Source organism: Lynx canadensis, chromosome A3 (genome assembly GCF_007474595.2).
Source record: "Lynx canadensis isolate LIC74 chromosome A3, mLynCan4.pri.v2, whole genome shotgun sequence".
Classification (NCBI taxonomy): Eukaryota; Metazoa; Chordata; class Mammalia; order Carnivora; family Felidae; genus Lynx; species Lynx canadensis.
Window position 1 is genome coordinate 4211319 of NC_044305.1, and position 18747 is coordinate 4230065.

The following is an 18747-nucleotide window of genomic DNA, read 5'->3' on the forward strand; positions in this document are numbered from 1 at the left end:
AAGGCTTATGCTTCAGAATGTACTGAAAGATACCCAGTCCAAATCGTGAGAATCATCACCTTGATGGCTTCTCTGCGGCCACCTTTGTCTCTCCCCGGCCTCCCAGGGGCTTGTCAAGAGAGGCCAGCCCCAGGGGCGCCTGGGTGGCTCAGTCGGTTAAGCAAGCGTCTGACTTCAGCTCAGGTCATGATCTCGCAGTCTATGAGTTCGAGCCCCGCGTCGAGCTCTGTGCCAGCAGCTCAGAGCCTGGAGCCCTGCTTTGGATTCTGCGTCTCCCTCTCTCTCTGCCCCTCCCCTGCTTGCACGCGCACGCTCTCTCTCTCTCTCTCAAAAATAAACATTAAAAAGAGAGAGAGAGGCCAGCCCCTCATTCATATCACTTGCAGAAGTTTCTCATCATGTCTTGTCAACTTGTTGAACATCTAGATTCTTAAATAGCTTGTTTCATCTTTTTTTCCCCCAACGCTTGTGTTCCTCTCTTCCGAGCAGCCTTTTTATGTTCATACTCCTTTTGATTTCCAGCGCAGAAAACGTCCTTAATTTGTTCCTCATCGACACTAGGAATGGGTTTCAGGAGATTCAGGAAAACGCCACCTGGTCTTCAACCAGCGTGCATTGTGGAAAGGCCGCCATTGAGGCGACTTCAGCGGTTTCCATCAGAAGTTCAGCTGACCCTTTGTTCCCCAGTCAGCCTCACTGCTTATCAGATCTCTCTTTGGTTTCTGCAACCTGAATGAAATTTCATCAGCCACTTTCTCTTGCAGATCGTCCTCTGCGATCTCCTACCGGCCTTGATAGTTCATTTCTAGTCTGTCCCCCAGGCTCTCTTTAGCAGGTTGTTTCTGTGTGAGATGACCTTGCCCATTTTCCTCTTCCTTTGATCCTCCCCCTTTTTTTTTGCCACCATGCATGTTTTCATCTACATGTTTGTCTAATTCTTTTGTGTATGTTCTTGAGATTTCCTCTTCAGTTTCTTAGCAAGCAAGTAGTTGTAGGTCTCTGATTGTCTGCCTCTGACAGTAGCAGTCTCCGTTCCCAAGATACCAAGTTCAGTGGCCACCGCATCTTGAGTCTATTCTTGTAGCACAGCACCCCCTGTGTTGTTAACCTTCTTTCCTCCAGGAACAGCTGGTTTCTGGCTTCTGAGGCCAAACTGAAAAGGCCTCTGGTGTGGGAGGAGAGTTAAAACATTTCTGTTGCTGGGGCGCCTGGGGGGCTCAGTCGGTTGAGCGACCGACTTCGGCTCAGGTCATGATCTCGCGGTTTGTGCGTTCGGGCCCCGCGTCGGGCTCTGTGCTGACAGCTCGGAGCCTGGAGCCGGCTTCCGATTCTGTGTCTCCCTCTCTGCCCCTCCCTTTCTCATGCTCTGTCTGTCTCTCTCTCTCTCTCTCTCTCTCTCTCTCTGTCAAAAATAAATAAACGGTAAAAAAATTGACAAAAAAATTAACTTCCTCTTTGGATAGTTTGTTGTTCATGTAGAGAAACGTGACTAATTTTTATGTGTTGATTTTTAATTTTGCAAGTTTGCTGAATTCATTTATTCTAACAGTTTTTGTTTTTGAGTCTTTAGAGTTTTCTACATACGTGAATCCAGTCACCTGCAAACAGAGATACGTCTGCTTCTTCCGTTCCGATTTGAATGACTTTTACTTCTTTTTCTTGTCTAATTGTTCTGCTACAGTTTCTAGTACTATGTTGAACAGAAGTGGCAAGAGTTAGCATTCTTGCCTTGCACTGGATCTTGGAGGACAAAGCTTTGAGTTTCCCCCCATTGATTATGGTATTAGCTGTGGACCTTTTTCATATTGACCTTCACCGGGTTGAGGTGAGTTCCTTCTGTACCTATTTTGTTGAGAGTTTTTATCGTGAGTGGATATTGAACTTTGTCAAATGTTTTTCTGCATCAGTTGAGATGCTTACGTAATTTTTTATCCTTCATTTTGTTAATGTATTGTATCACATTGATTGATTTGCATATATTGAATTATCTTTGCATCTTAAGGGGGTAAATCCCACTGGGTCATGGTGTATGATCCTTTTAATGTGCTGTTAAGTTTGGTTTGTTAGTATTTCACTGAGGATTTCTGCATCTGTGTTCATCAGAGATATTGGCCTGTAGTTTTCTTTTCTTGTGGTATCCTTATCTGGCTTTGGTGTCAGGGTGATACTAGATTCATAAAATGAGTTTGGATGTCTTCCCTCTTTCTCTGTTATTTTGGAAGAGTTTAAGAAGAATTGGTATTAAATCTTCTTTGAATCTTTGGTAGAATTCACCCATGAAGCCATCTGGTCCTGGGCTTTTCTTTGTTGGGAGAGTTTTGATTACTGATACAGTGTCCTTCATTGTTATTGGTTTGTTCAGGCTTTCTGTTTCTTCTTACTCAGTTTTGGTAGGTTATATGTTTCTAAGAGTTTATCTACTTCTGCGTTATCCAGTTTGTTGGCATAGAATTGTTCATAATATTCCCTTATAACTCTTATTTCTTTTTTTTTTTTAATTTTTTAATGTTTATTTTTGAGAGACCAGAGAGAGAGAGACAGAGCACGGGAGGGACAGAGAGAGGGGGAGACACAGAATCCGAAGCAGGCTCCAGGCTCCAGGCTCCGGGCTGTCAGCACAGAGCCGGACGCGGGGCTCGAACTCACGAATCACGAGATCATGACCTGAGCCGAAGTCGGACGCTTAACTGACTGAGCCACCCAGGTGCCCCCATTTCTGATTTTTTAAATTTGAGTCTTTTCTCTTTTTTAAAAAACAAAATTATTTTTAAGCAATTTCTGCACTCAAGTTGGGACTCAAACCCAGGACCTCGATCAGAAGTCCCTTGCTCCACAGACTGAGCCAGCCACATGCTCCGAGTCTTCTCCCTTTTTTTCTTAGTCTGGCTAAGGGTTTGTTGCTTTCGTTTATCTTCTCAAAGAACCAACTTCTGGGGTTTCTTTCCTGTTGTTTTTATATTTGATATATGTCTGCCCATATCTTATTATTTCCTTTCTTTTGCTAGCTTTATGCTTAGTTTGTTTTCTCTAGTTCCTTGAGGTGTAAAGTTAGGTTGTTTATTTTGAGATCTTTCCTCTTATTTAATGTAGGTGTTGATCACTATAAACGTCCCCCTTAGTACTCTGTTCGCTGCATCCCTTAGGTTTTGGTGTGTTGTGTCTTCATTTTTGTCTGTCTCAAGGTACTTCTGAAATTCCCCTCGGGGTGCCTGGCTGGCTCAGTTGGTGGAGCACGTGACTCTTGATCTCAGGGTTGTGGGTTTGAGCTCCGTGTTGAGTGTAGAGGTTACTTAAAAAGAAAATCTGGGCCACCTGACCTGGGTGGCTCAGTTGGCTAGGCGTCCAACTCTTGGTTCTGGTACAGGTCATGATCTCGCAGTTTCGTGGGTTTGGCCCCCACATCGGGCTCTGGGCTGGCAGCGTGGAGCCTGCTTGGGGTTCTCTGTCTCCTCCTCTCTCTGTCCCTCCCCCACTTGCACTGTCTCTGTCTCTCCCAAAACAAATCAATAAACCTAAAAAAATTTTTTAAAACAAACAATAAATAAAAATCTTAAAATTCCTTTTAATTTCCTCTTTGACCCCAAAGTCATTCAAGAATGTATTGTTTAGTTTCTACATATTTGAATTTTCTCATTTCTTACTGTTACTTAGTGATTTCTAGTTTTATTTCATTTTGGATGGGAAAGACACTTAGAATAATTTTGGTCTTCTTAAATTTGTTAAGATTTGTTTTGTGACCTAACATTGATTTATCCTGTTCCTGCTCAGAAGAAAGTTCTGTATATATCTGTTAGGTCCAGTTGGTCGATAGTATTGTTCATGTCAGCTGTTTATTGACTTCCTGTCTGGATGTTCTATCTATTGTTGAAAGACTACTGATTTTTCATGTTGATCTCATAAACCTGTTCTTTACTACATTCTTACTTTTTAGTAATTTTTCTGTGGATTTTTTTGGGGGACTCATGATACTTACATCATTTGCAGTGAAAGATAAAAATAGAAGTTTTACTTCTTTCTTTCGAGTTCTCAAGCCTTTAATTGCTTTCTTTTGTCTAATTGAATTAGTGTGTATTTCCAATACAATGATAAATAGTATGGCAATATGGCATCCTTGCCTTTTTTGTTTCTTGTTCCTGACATTAGAGGTTCCTGCTTGTTCCTGCTTTTAGAGGTTTCTCATTAAGTAAAATGTTGGTTTGGGGAGAAAAAAATTTTATAGATATTTAATATGTCTATAGTAATTGGTTGCATAATCAATTATTAATATAAATAATATATTTAAATATAATTAATATATTTATAATATTTAGTATGTTATATAAAACATGTAGGAGATAAAGTATGTTTTAGGTACTATATATGCACATATACGGTGTACTATGTATATTATACAGAGATATATATATATAGTATACATGTAGTCATTACATTAAGAAGGCACCCATTGATTACTGTTTTATTGGATTTCCAAAAATATAAATGGGTATTAAATTTTGGCACATATTGCTGTTCTGCTAATATTGAACCAACCTTGCATTTGTAGAGTACATCTCCCCTAGGCATGATGTCTTATTATTTTTTTTTAATTTTTTTACGTTTATTTTTGATAGAGACAGAGCATAAGTGGGGGAGGGGCAGAGAGAGAAGGAGACACAGAATCCAAAGCAGGCTCCAGGCTCTGAGCTGTCAGCACAGAGCCTGACGTGGGGCTTGAACTCACAAACCATGAGATCGTGACCTGAGCCAAAGTCGGACGCCCGACTGAGACACCCAGGCGTCCCAGGATGTATTATTTTTTAAGTGCAATACTGGATTCTGTTTGCTTCTATTTTAAGATTTTCACACTGATACCATAAGTGAGATTGGTCTATAATTTTATTTTCGGATGCAGTGTTTGGCATGTTTTAGAATCCATGTTATACTTGCTTTACAATAATAACTTTGAAATTTTCCTTTGGTTATACTCTGGAATAATTTAAGCAGCATTAGAATTATTTGATCTTTAACAGTTTCGTAGAATTCTCTGCGAAACGACCTGGGTCTGGTGCCTTCTTCCTTTCTCTCATTTCAAAGTATACATTTGTTAAGTATGCAGACTGAAATCTGCATGAATCATAGGTGTATAGCTCAATAAATTTTCTCACAGTTGTTTAATCAGCAGTTAGGTCTAGAAACAGATGCCCCCAAAGCCTCCCTTATGTTTCCTTCCACTCACTGCCTCCCCACTCCAGCAAGAGCCCCGAGCCTTCTTGTCATGGTGCTTCACTAGGCTCTGTATTATGGTAACTGATTTGCTTAGAATTTATTTATTTATTTATTTATTTAGTCTCCCCTGGGGTCAGTTTTGAGATACAGTGTTTTTTCTGGACAACCGTCTATTTCATCTAGGCTTTCAAACTGATTTACATAGAATTCTACAAATTAATCTCTTATGATTTGAAAGTTTCTTCCTGTCTTCTTCCCCAATCCTTAAAAACTGCAGGAACTCGATATCTTTCTAGATGTTCCTTCAAGGTCTGTGCCACAGAAAATTATCAATCGTGTGTGTGTGTGTGTGTGTGTGTGTGTGAGATATTGTTATTAAATATATATTTTTCTGTCTGCCCAGCTACCTAGCTACTTATCTAGTCATCTAACTATCTTGCTCTCCAGGCATCTGTGTGTATTTCACATGGTGGAGAAAATGGAAGGGCAGCTACAAAGCATTTGCGTTCCTGATTAAAGAGGGAGTTGGCTGGACTGTCTGTCCCTGTCCTCTCTGCCTTGGGCTAAGATGTGATACCGTCTTGTGAGCCTGAGAGAGAAGCCAAGAGAATCGTGGAGGCCTTGGCCTGCCATTGATGAGCTGCTTAAATAACATCAGAAACCACCCTCAGAATTCTTCAGGATTCTTGTGAAGCGAGTTACAAGCCTCTTTTCATCTGTGCCACTCCAGGTCAGGGGTCTGTTATGTGCAGCCGGACACATTCTTAACCGATACAGAGGATAAATGGGACAAAACCAGAAAACTTGAGTTGTTCATAGTATATGAGTGTTTAATTAAGCACAGAAAGATGATCACAGAGACACCAAATCCCCTAACTCGAAAATAGGAACCTGGGTAGCAATCCCTCAAATTAAGTGCTTACTGCAGTGACGTTTTTAGTGTAACTGTTGTTAAAGGAATAATTTGCATAAATTATTCAAAGTGTTTTAGATACCGCTTTTCACAATTTTGTACAGTGGGGTACAGATTGGGTACATCTTGTACAGATGATAGGACGCATCCTCAAAGGGTTTCAAAGAGATTAAATGAGATAGTCCACAAAAAGGGCCTAGGACAGCACTTAATCCCATGGGTAAGTAACCCATAAGAATTAATTATAATGTGTGTTTTTTTTAGTTTTTTATTTATTTAAATAATCGCTACACCCAATATGGGCTTGAACTCATGACCCCCAGGTCAAGAAATGCATGCTCCACCGACTGAGCCAGCCAGATGCCCCAATTATAATGCTTTAATAATCAATATTAATAAAAAATACTGATGTTAGCTACTCATATATGGATGGCTAGCCCCTTCTCATCTTTTGCATTCCCATAAGAAAAGTCACCTCCCTCGAGAGGCCCTCTCTGGCTATTCTACCTCAAGTGGAATCCCTCCCTAAATACTTCCCATTCCCCATTTGCCCCAGTCTTGTCGTTAGCTCAGAGATGTTGTCACCATCTGGAATTCTTTTGATTATTTATTTAGTAAATGTATGCCTCCCCTGATAGAATAGAAACCCCACGAGAGCAAAACTCTCAGTGGCTGGCTGAGGTCCCACACGGGATCCCCATACATTTGTTGTATAAAGAGATGACCAGATGTCCAAGAAACCATTAGAAGAGAATGCCATTTGACATAGAAGGGTTTTGCAGTGGTGATCATTTTGGGGGTGTGATTTTGCCCACATTTAAATAAAAATGAAGATGGATAAAGATCACGCTCGGGGCGCCTGGGTGGCTCAGTCGGTTGAGCGTCCGACTTCGGCTCAAGTCGTGATCTTGCGGTTCGGGAGTTCGAGCCCCGCGTCGGGCTCTGTGCTGAAGGCTCAGAGCCTGGAGCCTGTTCGGGTTCTGTGTCTCCCTCTCTCTCTGCCCCTCCCCCATTCATGCTCTGTCTCTCTCTGTCTCAAAAATAAATAAAACGTTAAAAAAATAAAAGAAAGATTATGCTCAATTCTAGACCCTCCTCATATTAGGCCTCATTGAGGGCTTGGTGGTTTATTACTATGTTTTTATTTATTCTCTAAAAGGTCTGTAGTTATATATAGTCTATGTACCTTTGGAAAGTGGTATCTAAAACACCGTGAATAACAAAAGTGATACCTAAAACATTGTGATTAACAAACTGTTACCTGTAGAAAAATAGTTTGTTCTGCATTCAAACAGATGTAAAATTCAGCTGAAATTTTAAAAATGAATGGCTACTTGTAATCGAAGATTTAAATGAAATTCTTCATAATTATTGGCTTTCTGAAGATCTTAGATTTTAAAGTAGCCCTCTACAAGTTATGTTTGGGGCCAGCTCAGAGGGAAAACAGAAATGGGAATGTTTTAAGTAGAAGGAGTAAGTCCTGAGGAATAGAAGGAACCCTCAGACACATTTGAGTGACTGACAGTGGCCCCACAGCAAACCTCTGAACTGGTGGGAGGGCAGGAGTATGTCCAACGCCACTCTCTGAGGGAACAGGACCCCCTCCCTGCTCCATCACCAACCCATCTGTCCCATGACCACCTGACTGGCTCTGGAATCCAGGAGAGCCCTGCAGGATTTCCCTTTGGGGTCACAAGTCATGGACTCCTGACAGCTGGCATCCTGGAAAGAACAAAGGAGACCTTTCCCTCTTTTTTCTGTATCTTCTAGAAGGACAGTATGGTGTGGTAGTCAAGCAGTGGGGTTTGGCTACCCGAGTTTGAAGCCCATTTTCCCTGTTTACTAGCCATGTTTCTTGTAGCAAGGTGCTTTGGCCTCTCTAGGCCTCTGTTGACTCCTTGGTAAAATGGTGGTGATGGCCAAAACAAGCTCATTGGGCAGTGGTTGGCACATAACAGGTACTGGATAATTGTGACTTTTATGACCCTCCCTCTGGAGGTCATTATAAAGTGTCTGCCAGTGTGGACCAGCGAGGGGGGTAGGGTTCTGGGGTATCATGTTTTTGGTGTAATTGCTCTATGGCCTGAGGATTTGTTTGCTAATTTTGATGGATCTGTGGCTAGTGTTACGGTAATCTTATGTGGATTATTCAGAGAAGGTTCTGGGATTTCTACGGAGGGGGCATACAGGCAGCCATTTTGGAAGAGTCGGTCATCTTGGTGGGATGTGGTCTTGATGGCTGGTACACAGGTTTTAGTTATGTATTTGGAGTACTTTGGAGGATGATGGGGATTGGTGGGCTGGTTTTTGGCCATATTTGCATAATCTCTTACGTAGATTGCTGTTAATTTGGGGGAGTGTGTACTAATTTGGGGGGGCTTTTGAGGGTTGTTTTGCGATTATATCTGCATAGCATACACACAGTTTTTATGTGGATGGAGTATGACATAGGAAGCTTTCGAAGGGTTTATGGAAATAGGTTATTTGCTACTTTCTCTGCCCTCCTTGGGGCTTATATTTTGCTCACTTCTGATGAGCTATGTATGCTAGAGGATTAATTTGGTTCGGATTAACTTTACCTGGAAAATAAGTGGAGTTTTGGTCTGATTTACAGAATCAACTTAATATTTCATTTGACCAGTTTCAGAGGGTGCAGTGGTTGGTGGTGCACTTCTTCCCGCTGCTCCAGGAAGCAGTGCCGGGGGGACCACAAGCTTAAGGGATGAGCCCGGGGATGAAGATCAAGGGGGCTCCAGTGGACCCCAGGTTCAAGCCACGGTTCATTATAGCTTTAATGAGTTTCATGTGGGGGCCTATGAAGGCTGACCACCCCCACCCCCAACAACGCAACTTTGTCGTGCATTAGGAGACTCCCCGTTTTTCCTGATGTTAATTGTGTCTTCTTTTTTAAACTGTATGTTCGCATACTTTGCATTTCTACGACTGTTGATTAGCTTTTAAGAGGATTGTGCTTATTAGGGAAATCAACTCTTTGTTAGAGATCTTCACCCAGTCTCCACCCCATTCATATTTTGTTTCGTGTGATCTTCGTATCGTATAGTCCACCCCACCCCCGTGGCTTTTGGATATTAGGTCATGCTTAGGCCTTCTACAAACCAGTATTTTAACTGTAAAAATATCCTTTTTCAAGTACTTGTTCATAAAATTCCGGCTTAAGTTTCCCCCCAAATGTTTAACCATTTGTTTCAAAACCGTTTCTTTCTATTCGATGGCTCCCGTTCCATCGTGTCCCCAGCTTCGAGGGATAACCGACAGAATCGTTAAGATACGTAAAGTGCACGACGGGGTGATTGGCTCCGGGCCCACGTCGCACACCGTCTCACGAGTAACCCCACCTTCCCTCGTGCATTGGCAACACTGACTCCCTCCCATCTCCCCCCACATAACTGAGTCCATATCCTCCAGCTAGCCGGGGAGCCCCAGACCTGACACCCATTTCGGGGAGACTCCAGGTCCAACAGGCACACTGTGAAGACATGTACGAGGGAGGTTGATCGAACGGAGAAGGCGGCCATCGATGGTCAATGCCGAATTCTTTACACTGGCTAATGGTTTTGTGTGGGGCCCGGGCTTGGGTCCAGGGCAGGGGTGGACTTTATCTGCAAATTGTTTTCAGAAACCCACGTTAGGTTAACGACTTCTGATACGTGGTTAAGACCACGAACGAGGGGGCTTTTGCTCGAAACCGTAAATAACTGGCAGGACTCACATCCTTTTGCTCACATTTAATTTTTATTTTGAATTTTTTTAATGCTGCACAAGACAATATTTATTTATTTCATTTATTTCTTTTATTTCATTTATTTCTTTTATTTCATTATTTCTGTTTGCTGCTGTTATTTTATTTACTGAAAGAGAGAGGGAACTTTTGTGGCCTTTGTTTTTTTTTCTTTTTCTCTGTAGGCCGCCTTAAGCTTTCTAAATTTGGAATATTTAAGCAAGCTGAAGGGAAGAGGGGGTTTCGCAAAATCACTTGGGGGGAAAAGGAAAGGCTGCGTTGTTAATCATGCCCTATGGTGGGTGATCAACTGCGTGTACAATTACGTTTCACTCTTAATTGTGCTTAAGGCTTGACTTAAATTTGGGTGTTCCCTTCTTAGAGCAGCTCGTACTGACGAAGGTGCATGCGCTGAATGATGTCACGGCAGTCGTTGAACACACGGCGGATGTTCTCGGTGTCCACGGCGCAAGTGAAGTGGGGATAGCAGTAGTGACGCCCGTCTCCACTGGCAGTGCTGATTCTCTGTGGCACAAACACAAGACGACACGGTCAGACCACACCGTCCCCACCGTCGCCCGCGGGGCACCTACTACAGACTATCGACCGGCTACCGAGGTTCCGCTAAAGTTCACACCGGTCCTTGTTGAAACCAAAGGGAACTGGAGAGGTCAGTCCCCACGTTTAAGTCAGTCAATTCACACCGCTGAGAAAAAGAACGAGAGAGAACCAGAGAAGGGTCTCTACTCACCAGAAATTCGTCGCGGATGAAGTACTTGGCCCGGGTCACGCGTGGGTCCTCTCCGGGCTCGGGAGTAGCTACAAAGAACAGAAAAATCGGGGTAAGGTCATTCAGCGAGCAGAGCCAGAGAGCTGGCATCACCGGGGCCCCTTCATTTCTCCATAGGCAAATAGGCAGAAAGAAGCTTCTCTTGCTTCCCTACAAGCTCCCTTAGAGTCTGGGGGCGGGAACGCAGAGAGGCTTCCTTTCTTCCAGAGGTTGTTCATTGAGGGGACTCTTAAACTCCACTGGCATGAAAACCCTCCGGGAACGGACACATCCGGCATATTCAGGAGCATACAGGCCCCGTGAACCCGAGAAGGGCCCGGCCCTCGGCAGGAGGTCGTACGTACCATCCTCGGGAGTAGTGTAGCGAGCAAATTCTGGAAAGTAGTCCTCAATTTTCGATTTTCCAGCGAGGACTTTCTCAGCGAGCAGGTCTTGCTTGTTGAGGAACAGGATCACGGAGATGGTGCGCAGCCATCTGGCAGAGAGGGTGCAGGTTTAAGGTCCAGGAAAAGGACGCACTAAGGGGTTGACGCACTTGCACGGGGCCTGGAGATCGGGGACAGGACCCCGGGGTGAGAGAACTGGGAGAAGCCGGGGGGCGGGGCACCACACACCTGTTGTTCCAGATGCTCTTGAAGAGGTTCAGAGCCTCCTGCAGGCGGTTGGTCTGATTGTCCTCCCGAATGACCATGTTGTAGCTGCTGCTGGCCACCACGAAGATAATGGCAGTCACATCTGCGGCCCAAGAAAGCAGAAGCAGTGTGGGTTAGAGGCGAGAATGACCTTTAACAGTCAAGAGAGCGGAGTGTCCCCAGAGCAGAGCTCCTCGCGGCCTGCGTACCGTTGAAGCACTGGATCCATTTGCGGCGCTCGTCACGCTGGCCACCCACGTCGAACATGCTGCGGGAGACAGAGGACACCCGGTCACCCCACAGGGCTGACACCGTCCCGCCACTCTGCTGCTGGCAGGACAGAAGGAAACGCGTCCGTTCTGAGAAGGGGATCGTTCACTTACTGGAAGTTGACTTTGTCCACCTGGAACTTGGTCTCAAAGATTCCAGAAGTCAGGACGCGGCAGCGAAGCAGATCCTAAAAACAAAACCCGGGTCAGTGGATCTCACCAAATCCCACTGGAATATTAACAACCGCCCACTGGGCGCAGAGATCCTGACGAGCTTGGAAAGGGGGCTCCAAGTCCTCTGATTCTGAGAACTCTGCATACCTGGTCACTGGGCACGTAGTCAGCCTGCTTGATGACATCGATCTTGTCCAGGAAGCTGGGAGGAAAAGACAGACACACCGGCGTGTTCCAAGAGCTCATGCCGCATTTGCCCGCAATTCCCGCCTCGCTGTACTGTTAGTTGAGCTCAATGGAAACGGCGGTGTCGTAGTTAGGCGCAGGAAGTCAGTGGGGGCTTTGTCGTTCACGCTTAGGCCTCGACGCCTATGAGGGGTTAGTGCAGGCAGCGTTTAAGGTCAACCTATCTGGCTGGTAGATCTAGGGACCAGGAAAATGGACTCTCGCTGAGGGGGGCCCCGGCCTACAGGGAGAGCACGGGACGAGCGCAGGGCTGGCTCTGGTCTCAGTTCTGCGCCCGGCAACCGGCAGAGGGCCCGAAATCAGGCCTATCTGAGCTTGTGCCGTTGAGAAGGACTAAAAATTTAAAATTTTCAAGTTATCTGGCCTTGACTAAAATGACAAGTAATTCAAAAACTGTATGCTGCCCCACTTCATTCCACTTTTTTTGGGTAAAGAGTAAAATGGCACACTTAAAAGCAGCAAGGATTTTCCCCTCCAGGGACTCATGAAAATGAGATTGTTTGAATTACTCAGAATGGGTATCCCTTCCTCCTACTTTTTAAGAATCTCGCTTATTAAAAGAGAACAAAGGAGGCGGACACAAAGGGCCCCTTTCTGCCCTAACCACACCGAACAGGAAATAAGCACACAGTGCCCTTCCGTTCTGTTGGGTCCATGAAATACAACACTCCAGATAGGGGACTTTGCGTTTTTCAGAAACCTCACAGCCATCCAGGTTATGGATCTTCCCATGGCAAGGGTCCTGCACAGCAGAGGGGCTCAGAGCCCCAGAGCCCATCATGCACGCTAAGGAGGCTCTCCGTGAGGAGCAGGCAGTAGCCACAACTTTCTTCCCAAAGCAAGGATGGTCCTGCCCGTGTTGCTTCACTGGGCACACCATTAGGAAAACTAACTGTGGAAAGATTGGGGTCATTGAATTAATATGGAAAATTAAGTTTAAAACCAGGGGGTTATTTTTGGGGGGGGGGAGAGGGAAGGGGGCTTGGAATTTGTTTTAAAAGTGGGCTAATCAGAAAAGAAAATCCCCGAGAGAGAAAAATCTACTTAACAAAATTCTGTAAGTTTTCCCCCCCCCCCTTCCTTTTTACCACTTTAGAGTTAGTCTGGCTTAGAGGATATACTAACTTGCCCAATCAGTCCTACATTAGAGCACCAGTCCAGAAATAGCTCCCCAGCCGCCCTGGCCTCCAGCACGTTGCCATGGCAACAGAACCACAGTTCTATAAATAGATCATCAGCACCAAATCTTGTGAGAGAGACATCTGGAGCCGGGCCAGCCAAACCCCAGCTCAACAAATAAAAATAGGCAGCTTAAGAAATAGTCAAGGTACCCGTATGGCAACCTGAACATAAAGGCAGTTCAACCAGAAACATGCTGGTCAGTGTGCACAGAGGGCTGTTCCAATCATCCCGCCAGGGAAGACATTTTAAAAGTTTTAAGCCATGTTCATTCCACAACCCCCCCCCCCCCACCAGTTTCCTTAAAACTTTCCATAAACGGTGCAAATGTTGCCATTTTCTGATAAACTTGCAGGAGCAGTTTAACGTTGCTTTAAAAGAAAACTTTTAAATGGTGTGAAATAGAAACAAAACAAAACAAAATGCTGGCTAAATGACTGTTAATGAAACTGTCACGCCCTCCCCCTTCCAGAACACTGAAAGCTGGGAGGGTTAAACCCTCCTAATGTTGTACCTGTACTTCTGACTTGGATCCAAAATACAAAACGCAAACAATTCCAGGATTTCCATTTGTTTTGAGTTACTATAATTAGCACTTCCAGCTTTCAGTTCAAACTTTTGAGAAAATCAGGGACTTTGTTGCAGAAGTGGTAGGGGGTTGGGGTCACAGGGACTGGCCAAGATGGACTGTTTTTCTGTCCTTGAGAAAATACACAGATTTGCCTGCATACCCAGCCATGAAATAGCCCTCTATGTGACAAGTGGAAATAATCCACTGTGCACTTCCTATGGGAAGGCGGGACCAGGGAAAGATAAATTGATAGGTTTCACAGACCCTACCAAATGCCTCTGTGATTTGCAGATAACAGGATTCTAGGGAACTTGCTGTTTGTTTGCTGCTACCTCTTCCTGCCTCCTATTTATTCAACTGGTATTCACAATAAATTCCTCAGTAATGCAATTTCAGCTTCTGGTGAGCCAGCCTGGAACCCTGGTCCTGAGTACTTAGTATTTTCTACATAACAGCAAAGCCATTTCTGAGTTTCAGCTACCTATAGAAGAAAGGTTGAAACCCCACAAATGCCTTTTGCCTCCCCCACCCCCCACCTGCCCGGTCACAAGACACTCCAGCTTCCGAATATTTTAACTGCGACCCCTTAGCATGTTTGTGCGACGGCAGCCAACAAGCAATGTTAAGAATTTTTTTTACGGCTCTGACCATCACGTATTCGCTATCTAACATTTACAGGATGAGGGAGGTGGTAAGCTATTTAAAAGGCAACTTTCCAGGTATGTGTTATCATGTCCACTGGAAGGGGGGACAGAGAAGCACCCCCCCCATAGGGGGAAGCATCCTTGAATCGAAGCCCAGTGTGGATGGATAAGGATAGGACATGGAATTCAACACAAAACCTAACTCGACTAACTGTAGTCACTTAACCTGATGGCAGAAATAGCAAGGCAACCGCTAGCTACCGAGGAGGGGGGAGGTATGTTTTTGTCCTCACCATTTCCCTAGGTTTTTAAATTATAGCAATAAAATACAGCATTTTTACATTATTCAAAGTACGAGAGCTGCCTGCTCTTTCTAAAAGCTTGGAGGTCAATCCAATTAATTACCTCAAGCTAATTAATTCCGAGCGTCACCTTTTTGCAAGTAATTATCATTTTGCTCTAAAAGGCACTAATTGTTTATATAAAATAATGTCGCTGCACTAAAAAAGTGTAATTAAGGGCTTTATAGAATAAATGACTCCAACTAGAACTTTCTAAGTGCAGGTGAGAATGACTGGCTGGCCTCTGTGAACGCAACTCTTCCGCAAAGAACTTGACAAGCGGGAGTAGAGGCTTCTAGCACTTTCTTAAGGCGTGCCCGTCCCGTGTGCGGAGGCAGGAGAGAGGTTACTCACTACTGGGCGCAGTCAATCAGCTGGTACTCGTTGGAGCGCTCATAGCAGGCACGCACTCCTTCGTCCTCCCACAGAGCCTTGGCGTGCTCGTAGAACTCCTGAGACACACGAGAGAGAGCACCGATGAGCTTGTGCCCAGGCCGTCACCGCGCCACCCCCCTAACCCCCACGCCACAGTCCACAGTCCACTGTGTGACCAGCACGGGGTGGGATTCCCAGTTGAGAGCCAAGTTAACGACTTCATGCTCAAAAGGATTTTCACTCAATTTGCGAAACGTAATTAAAAGCCAGAGTAATTAATTCCTGCTGTCTCTTCTTGTGAATTACGGGTCTTGGGTAGTTCTCCTAGGTGTGGTTTTTTTTTGGGGGGCGGGGGGGGGGTGGTGCGGGACATAGTCACCTACCGAATAATTTTGCTTCTTTACACAATTGCTTATATGGGAAAGATATACATTAATCTGCATTAGGAGAATATGCCAAGAAATGATTCAGTGTTGTGAAAACAAGATATTTCATTTGTAAGATGTGCTTGGGATGAAGTTCCCTTCCAGGAAAATTTGAATTTTACCAAAAAAGTAATATGGTTGGGAACCACTGGCAAACGTGGCCCTGTCAGTGCCTGTCCTTTGGGAAGGGTCCTAATGGGAACAAAGGAGCAAATAAACTGTGTCGTTTTAAATTGCAATCGGTTATGATTCACGTGTCATTTGAACACATTTTTAATTCTATGGGGGCAGTCTTCCCTTACAAGGCAAGAGAGGGTTTTTCTTCAGTGTGAATTCAGCCAAGAGAAGGATTAAAAGTAGGTAGGGGACACAAAGTTCAGATGTCGGCACGACTGATAAAAGGTTACTGTTCTGGTGCATTTTCAATAGGCTGCCATTTTCCCCTCTATTAGAAACACGCATTATGTATGTTGTTCTTATTGCTGGAGTTTTCTTCAAACACGCTATTTAAAAAAAAAAAAATTCACCTAGCCATACTTATTAATACTGCTTCCCTGCTAGCGTAAGTTTGCAGCCAAGCCCATTTAAAATACACAAACACAAATTCCCAGGAAAGCCTGACAAAAGGCAACAATAACTCATTGTTCTAACTGTAGACAAGTCTTTTCCTTCTGGGCCTTATAAACTGGTGCATCTTCCCATCTTGTTTCCCGTCCCCCTCTTATAAACTACTCTTCCCCTACAGAGGGGTCAAAACGTATGTTTGGGTATGGCTCCTTCTGTGTTCCCTAAAAATAGTTCTTTATGGAACAGAGAACCTTTGTAAACAGGGTCCTGCACATCAACCAGGATGGGCAGAAGAAACTCTCCCAAGTTATAATTTAGGTGAAAGTCCTTTCTTTTCTTTTTTTCAAAGGAAAAAAAAAAAAAATGAAAAGGTTTCATCTGCCCCAAGGCAAGCAGATTTTAGAGAAAAATAAAAAGAAAAAAAAACCTTAATAAAGGTCAAATAGTAGACTGTTTAAAAAGGAGAATGTCTTCCATTTATAAAACCCAGGGCTCGCACTTCACTTCTGCATTCCTTGGTATCTTTGGATACTTTCATTTAACTGGACAATTAGCATTTGTGTGCCATATTTAACATACAGTTTTGTTTGTCACAAGACGTGTACGAGGGAATAATTAAGGCTGCCACAGCTCACGACATTTTCCTTTATAAAAACCTACAATCCAAAAATAAATAAAAACGTTGAAAAAAAAATTAAAAAAATAAAAACCTACAATCTAACGTCGTGAGAATAAAGTGTGATGCTTACTTGTGGGGGGGGGAGGGAAGATTTACAAGGGGTGACAGAATTCCACTCACCCATCTTGAGCAAAGCCCTAATGATGATTAGGATTTTGAGCCCTAACGGAATTCACTTTTTTTAAGAATCAGCATCACAGAAATGTGTTCGGCCCGAACTGTGGCTCTGACACAGGTGTGCCGATTTGCGATGCACAGGTGACCGGTCACCAGAGCTCATCACCCTGTGCTGCCCACTGTACAGGGGAGGGGGCAAAGGAATGATTCAAGAGCTTAGCTTACGGGAGGGAAATCAAAGTCGGGCACGTTCATCACGCTCAGAATGTAGTCCACTCTGAACTGGTTCTCAGGGTTGGCCAGCTCCACGGGGGGGACCAGGTTGCTCATGGCGGCCACGATGGTCTGAAAATGATTTAGCAAAGCAGTCAGGGGACAGCACTATCTGAAAGGGGAGCTAAGAGAAGAACGAGACAAAGGACCCAAACACATACTTCGATGGCCTCTTTCAGGTTGTTTTTGATGTCCTGCACTTTGGTTGCCTTCTCACTACAGTGGGATTGAAAAGAAAAAGAAATCATATTGCATCACGTTGGCAAACAGCATCTCTTTAGTCAAGATATTCCAACTAAAAGCATAGTATTCTGTTCTTGAAAGACCTGCGGATTCAGATCTGTACAGAGCGGAGGTTCCTGAATAAAGGTGGTTTCAAATTATAACCTCCCAAATGTGTCCCGAGGACACGCCCGATTGGGGCAGATTAGCAGATTGGCATCGAGACAAGAATCAAGGCTACTGTACCAGAAGTCAGACCTGGTTCATGGACTATTTCAGATGTGGTTCCAGTTTTTTTTTTTGAAGCCCCCATTGCACACCAACACTTCCTAAAAGGCTCCTCCTGGCCCTTAACATCCCTGTGTGTGTGTGCGCGTGTGTAGGGGGGAAGAGGGTGATGTCAATCACATACTAGGGAGAAAAAGTTTCATGGTTCTTCTTGGGGCTTACTTGGTCACTGGCTTAGTATACAGAGAACCAGTGAATGCAGATGGTGAGATTACAGATTCTGAGGCTTTGAGGCCATTTTTATTAAGTCATCATGTCAGTCAGCTGGCAACGACATTCCTAGGTGATAATATACATTGGTCCCTCAATGTAAATAGGGATAAAATGAGATTCTGCCCCCAGAAGTCTGTATGGTCTGGGACTCGTGTGCTGGGGTGGGGGGTTGGAGGTTAGAGGTTTAGTGGCCTTTTAATTATGACCCGAATGTAAGTCATATAGGACATGGTGATCTTTATTCAGGGTCACTGGGACCATAAGTAAAGGTCACACCCTTTGGCTTCTGGGGTCCCCTGGAGGAATGTTTACACCCAGTTACATCAACTCAAGTGCTGTAGGGGTCTTCCGGCAACTGTCCTTCATTGGAGACACGACCAAAGAACATTCTAGAGTTTGTGTCTTCAGGGGATAAAAAGGACCTCTTGCTTGGGGTATAAATCTTAATACACCCATTGCCTCAACCTTGTGGTGTTGGGTGGGGGGCGTGGAACCAATATTCAGGACATACCTACGGTGTACTGAGCCCCGGGACAAGACAGCACGGTCACGGGGAGGTTAAGGTGCTCCCCCCCTCCCAGAGGAAACTGAGGCTGAAAAGTGCGCCAGAGGCAGGAGAGGGGACGGGGCTCACTTTTCCTTGCTGTGTATAATTTTTAAAGAAAATGTCAAAATTCCTCATTTTTGACGCTTTCACTTGGTTGATTCACCAGGAGTCCCAGCATGGAGGTAGAAATTAAACCCGTGGCCCCTCAGGAGCAGAACGCGACAGTGTGTTAGTGTAGGGAAGACGCGGAGGGGGAGTGACAGCAACCGCAGCCTGGCAGCATGGTTAGGAGTGCGGAGTGGAGAAGAGAGCTCTCGAAGGGGGAGGGGGGCGGCCGT

The 18747-nt window shown here is 44.5% G+C and overlaps 1 protein-coding gene and 1 pseudogene across 6 annotated transcripts in view; both read right to left on the minus strand.

Moving 5' to 3' along the window:
- Window positions 1-357: 357 nt before the first annotated feature.
- On the minus strand, window positions 358-9654 carry LOC115509827 (annotated as a pseudogene).
- Window positions 9655-10035: 381 nt separating this feature from the next.
- GNAS (GNAS complex locus) overlaps window positions 10036-18747 on the minus strand; it is a 55100-nt gene continuing 46388 nt past the window's right edge. For 4 of the 6 annotated variants that reach the window (XM_030309295.1, XM_030309294.1, XM_030309299.1 and 1 more), the window contains 10 exons: window positions 17301-17355; window positions 17092-17211; window positions 15058-15155; window positions 11870-11924; window positions 11663-11736; window positions 11489-11547; window positions 11262-11382; window positions 10992-11122; window positions 10609-10676; window positions 10036-10382 (listed from right to left, as the gene is read on the minus strand). In XM_030309295.1, coding sequence (XP_030165155.1) covers window positions 10236-10382; window positions 10609-10676; window positions 10992-11122; window positions 11262-11382; window positions 11489-11547; window positions 11663-11736; window positions 11870-11924; window positions 15058-15155; window positions 17092-17211; window positions 17301-17355 — 928 coding nt within the window. In that variant the 3' untranslated portion in view covers window positions 10036-10235. Of the gene's footprint in view, window positions 10383-10608; window positions 10677-10991; window positions 11123-11261; window positions 11383-11488; window positions 11548-11662; window positions 11737-11869; window positions 11925-15057; window positions 15156-17091; window positions 17212-17300; window positions 17359-18747 lie in introns of all 6 variants that reach the window. The other 2 variants (XM_030309298.1, XM_030309296.1) reach the window with 1 other exon arrangement.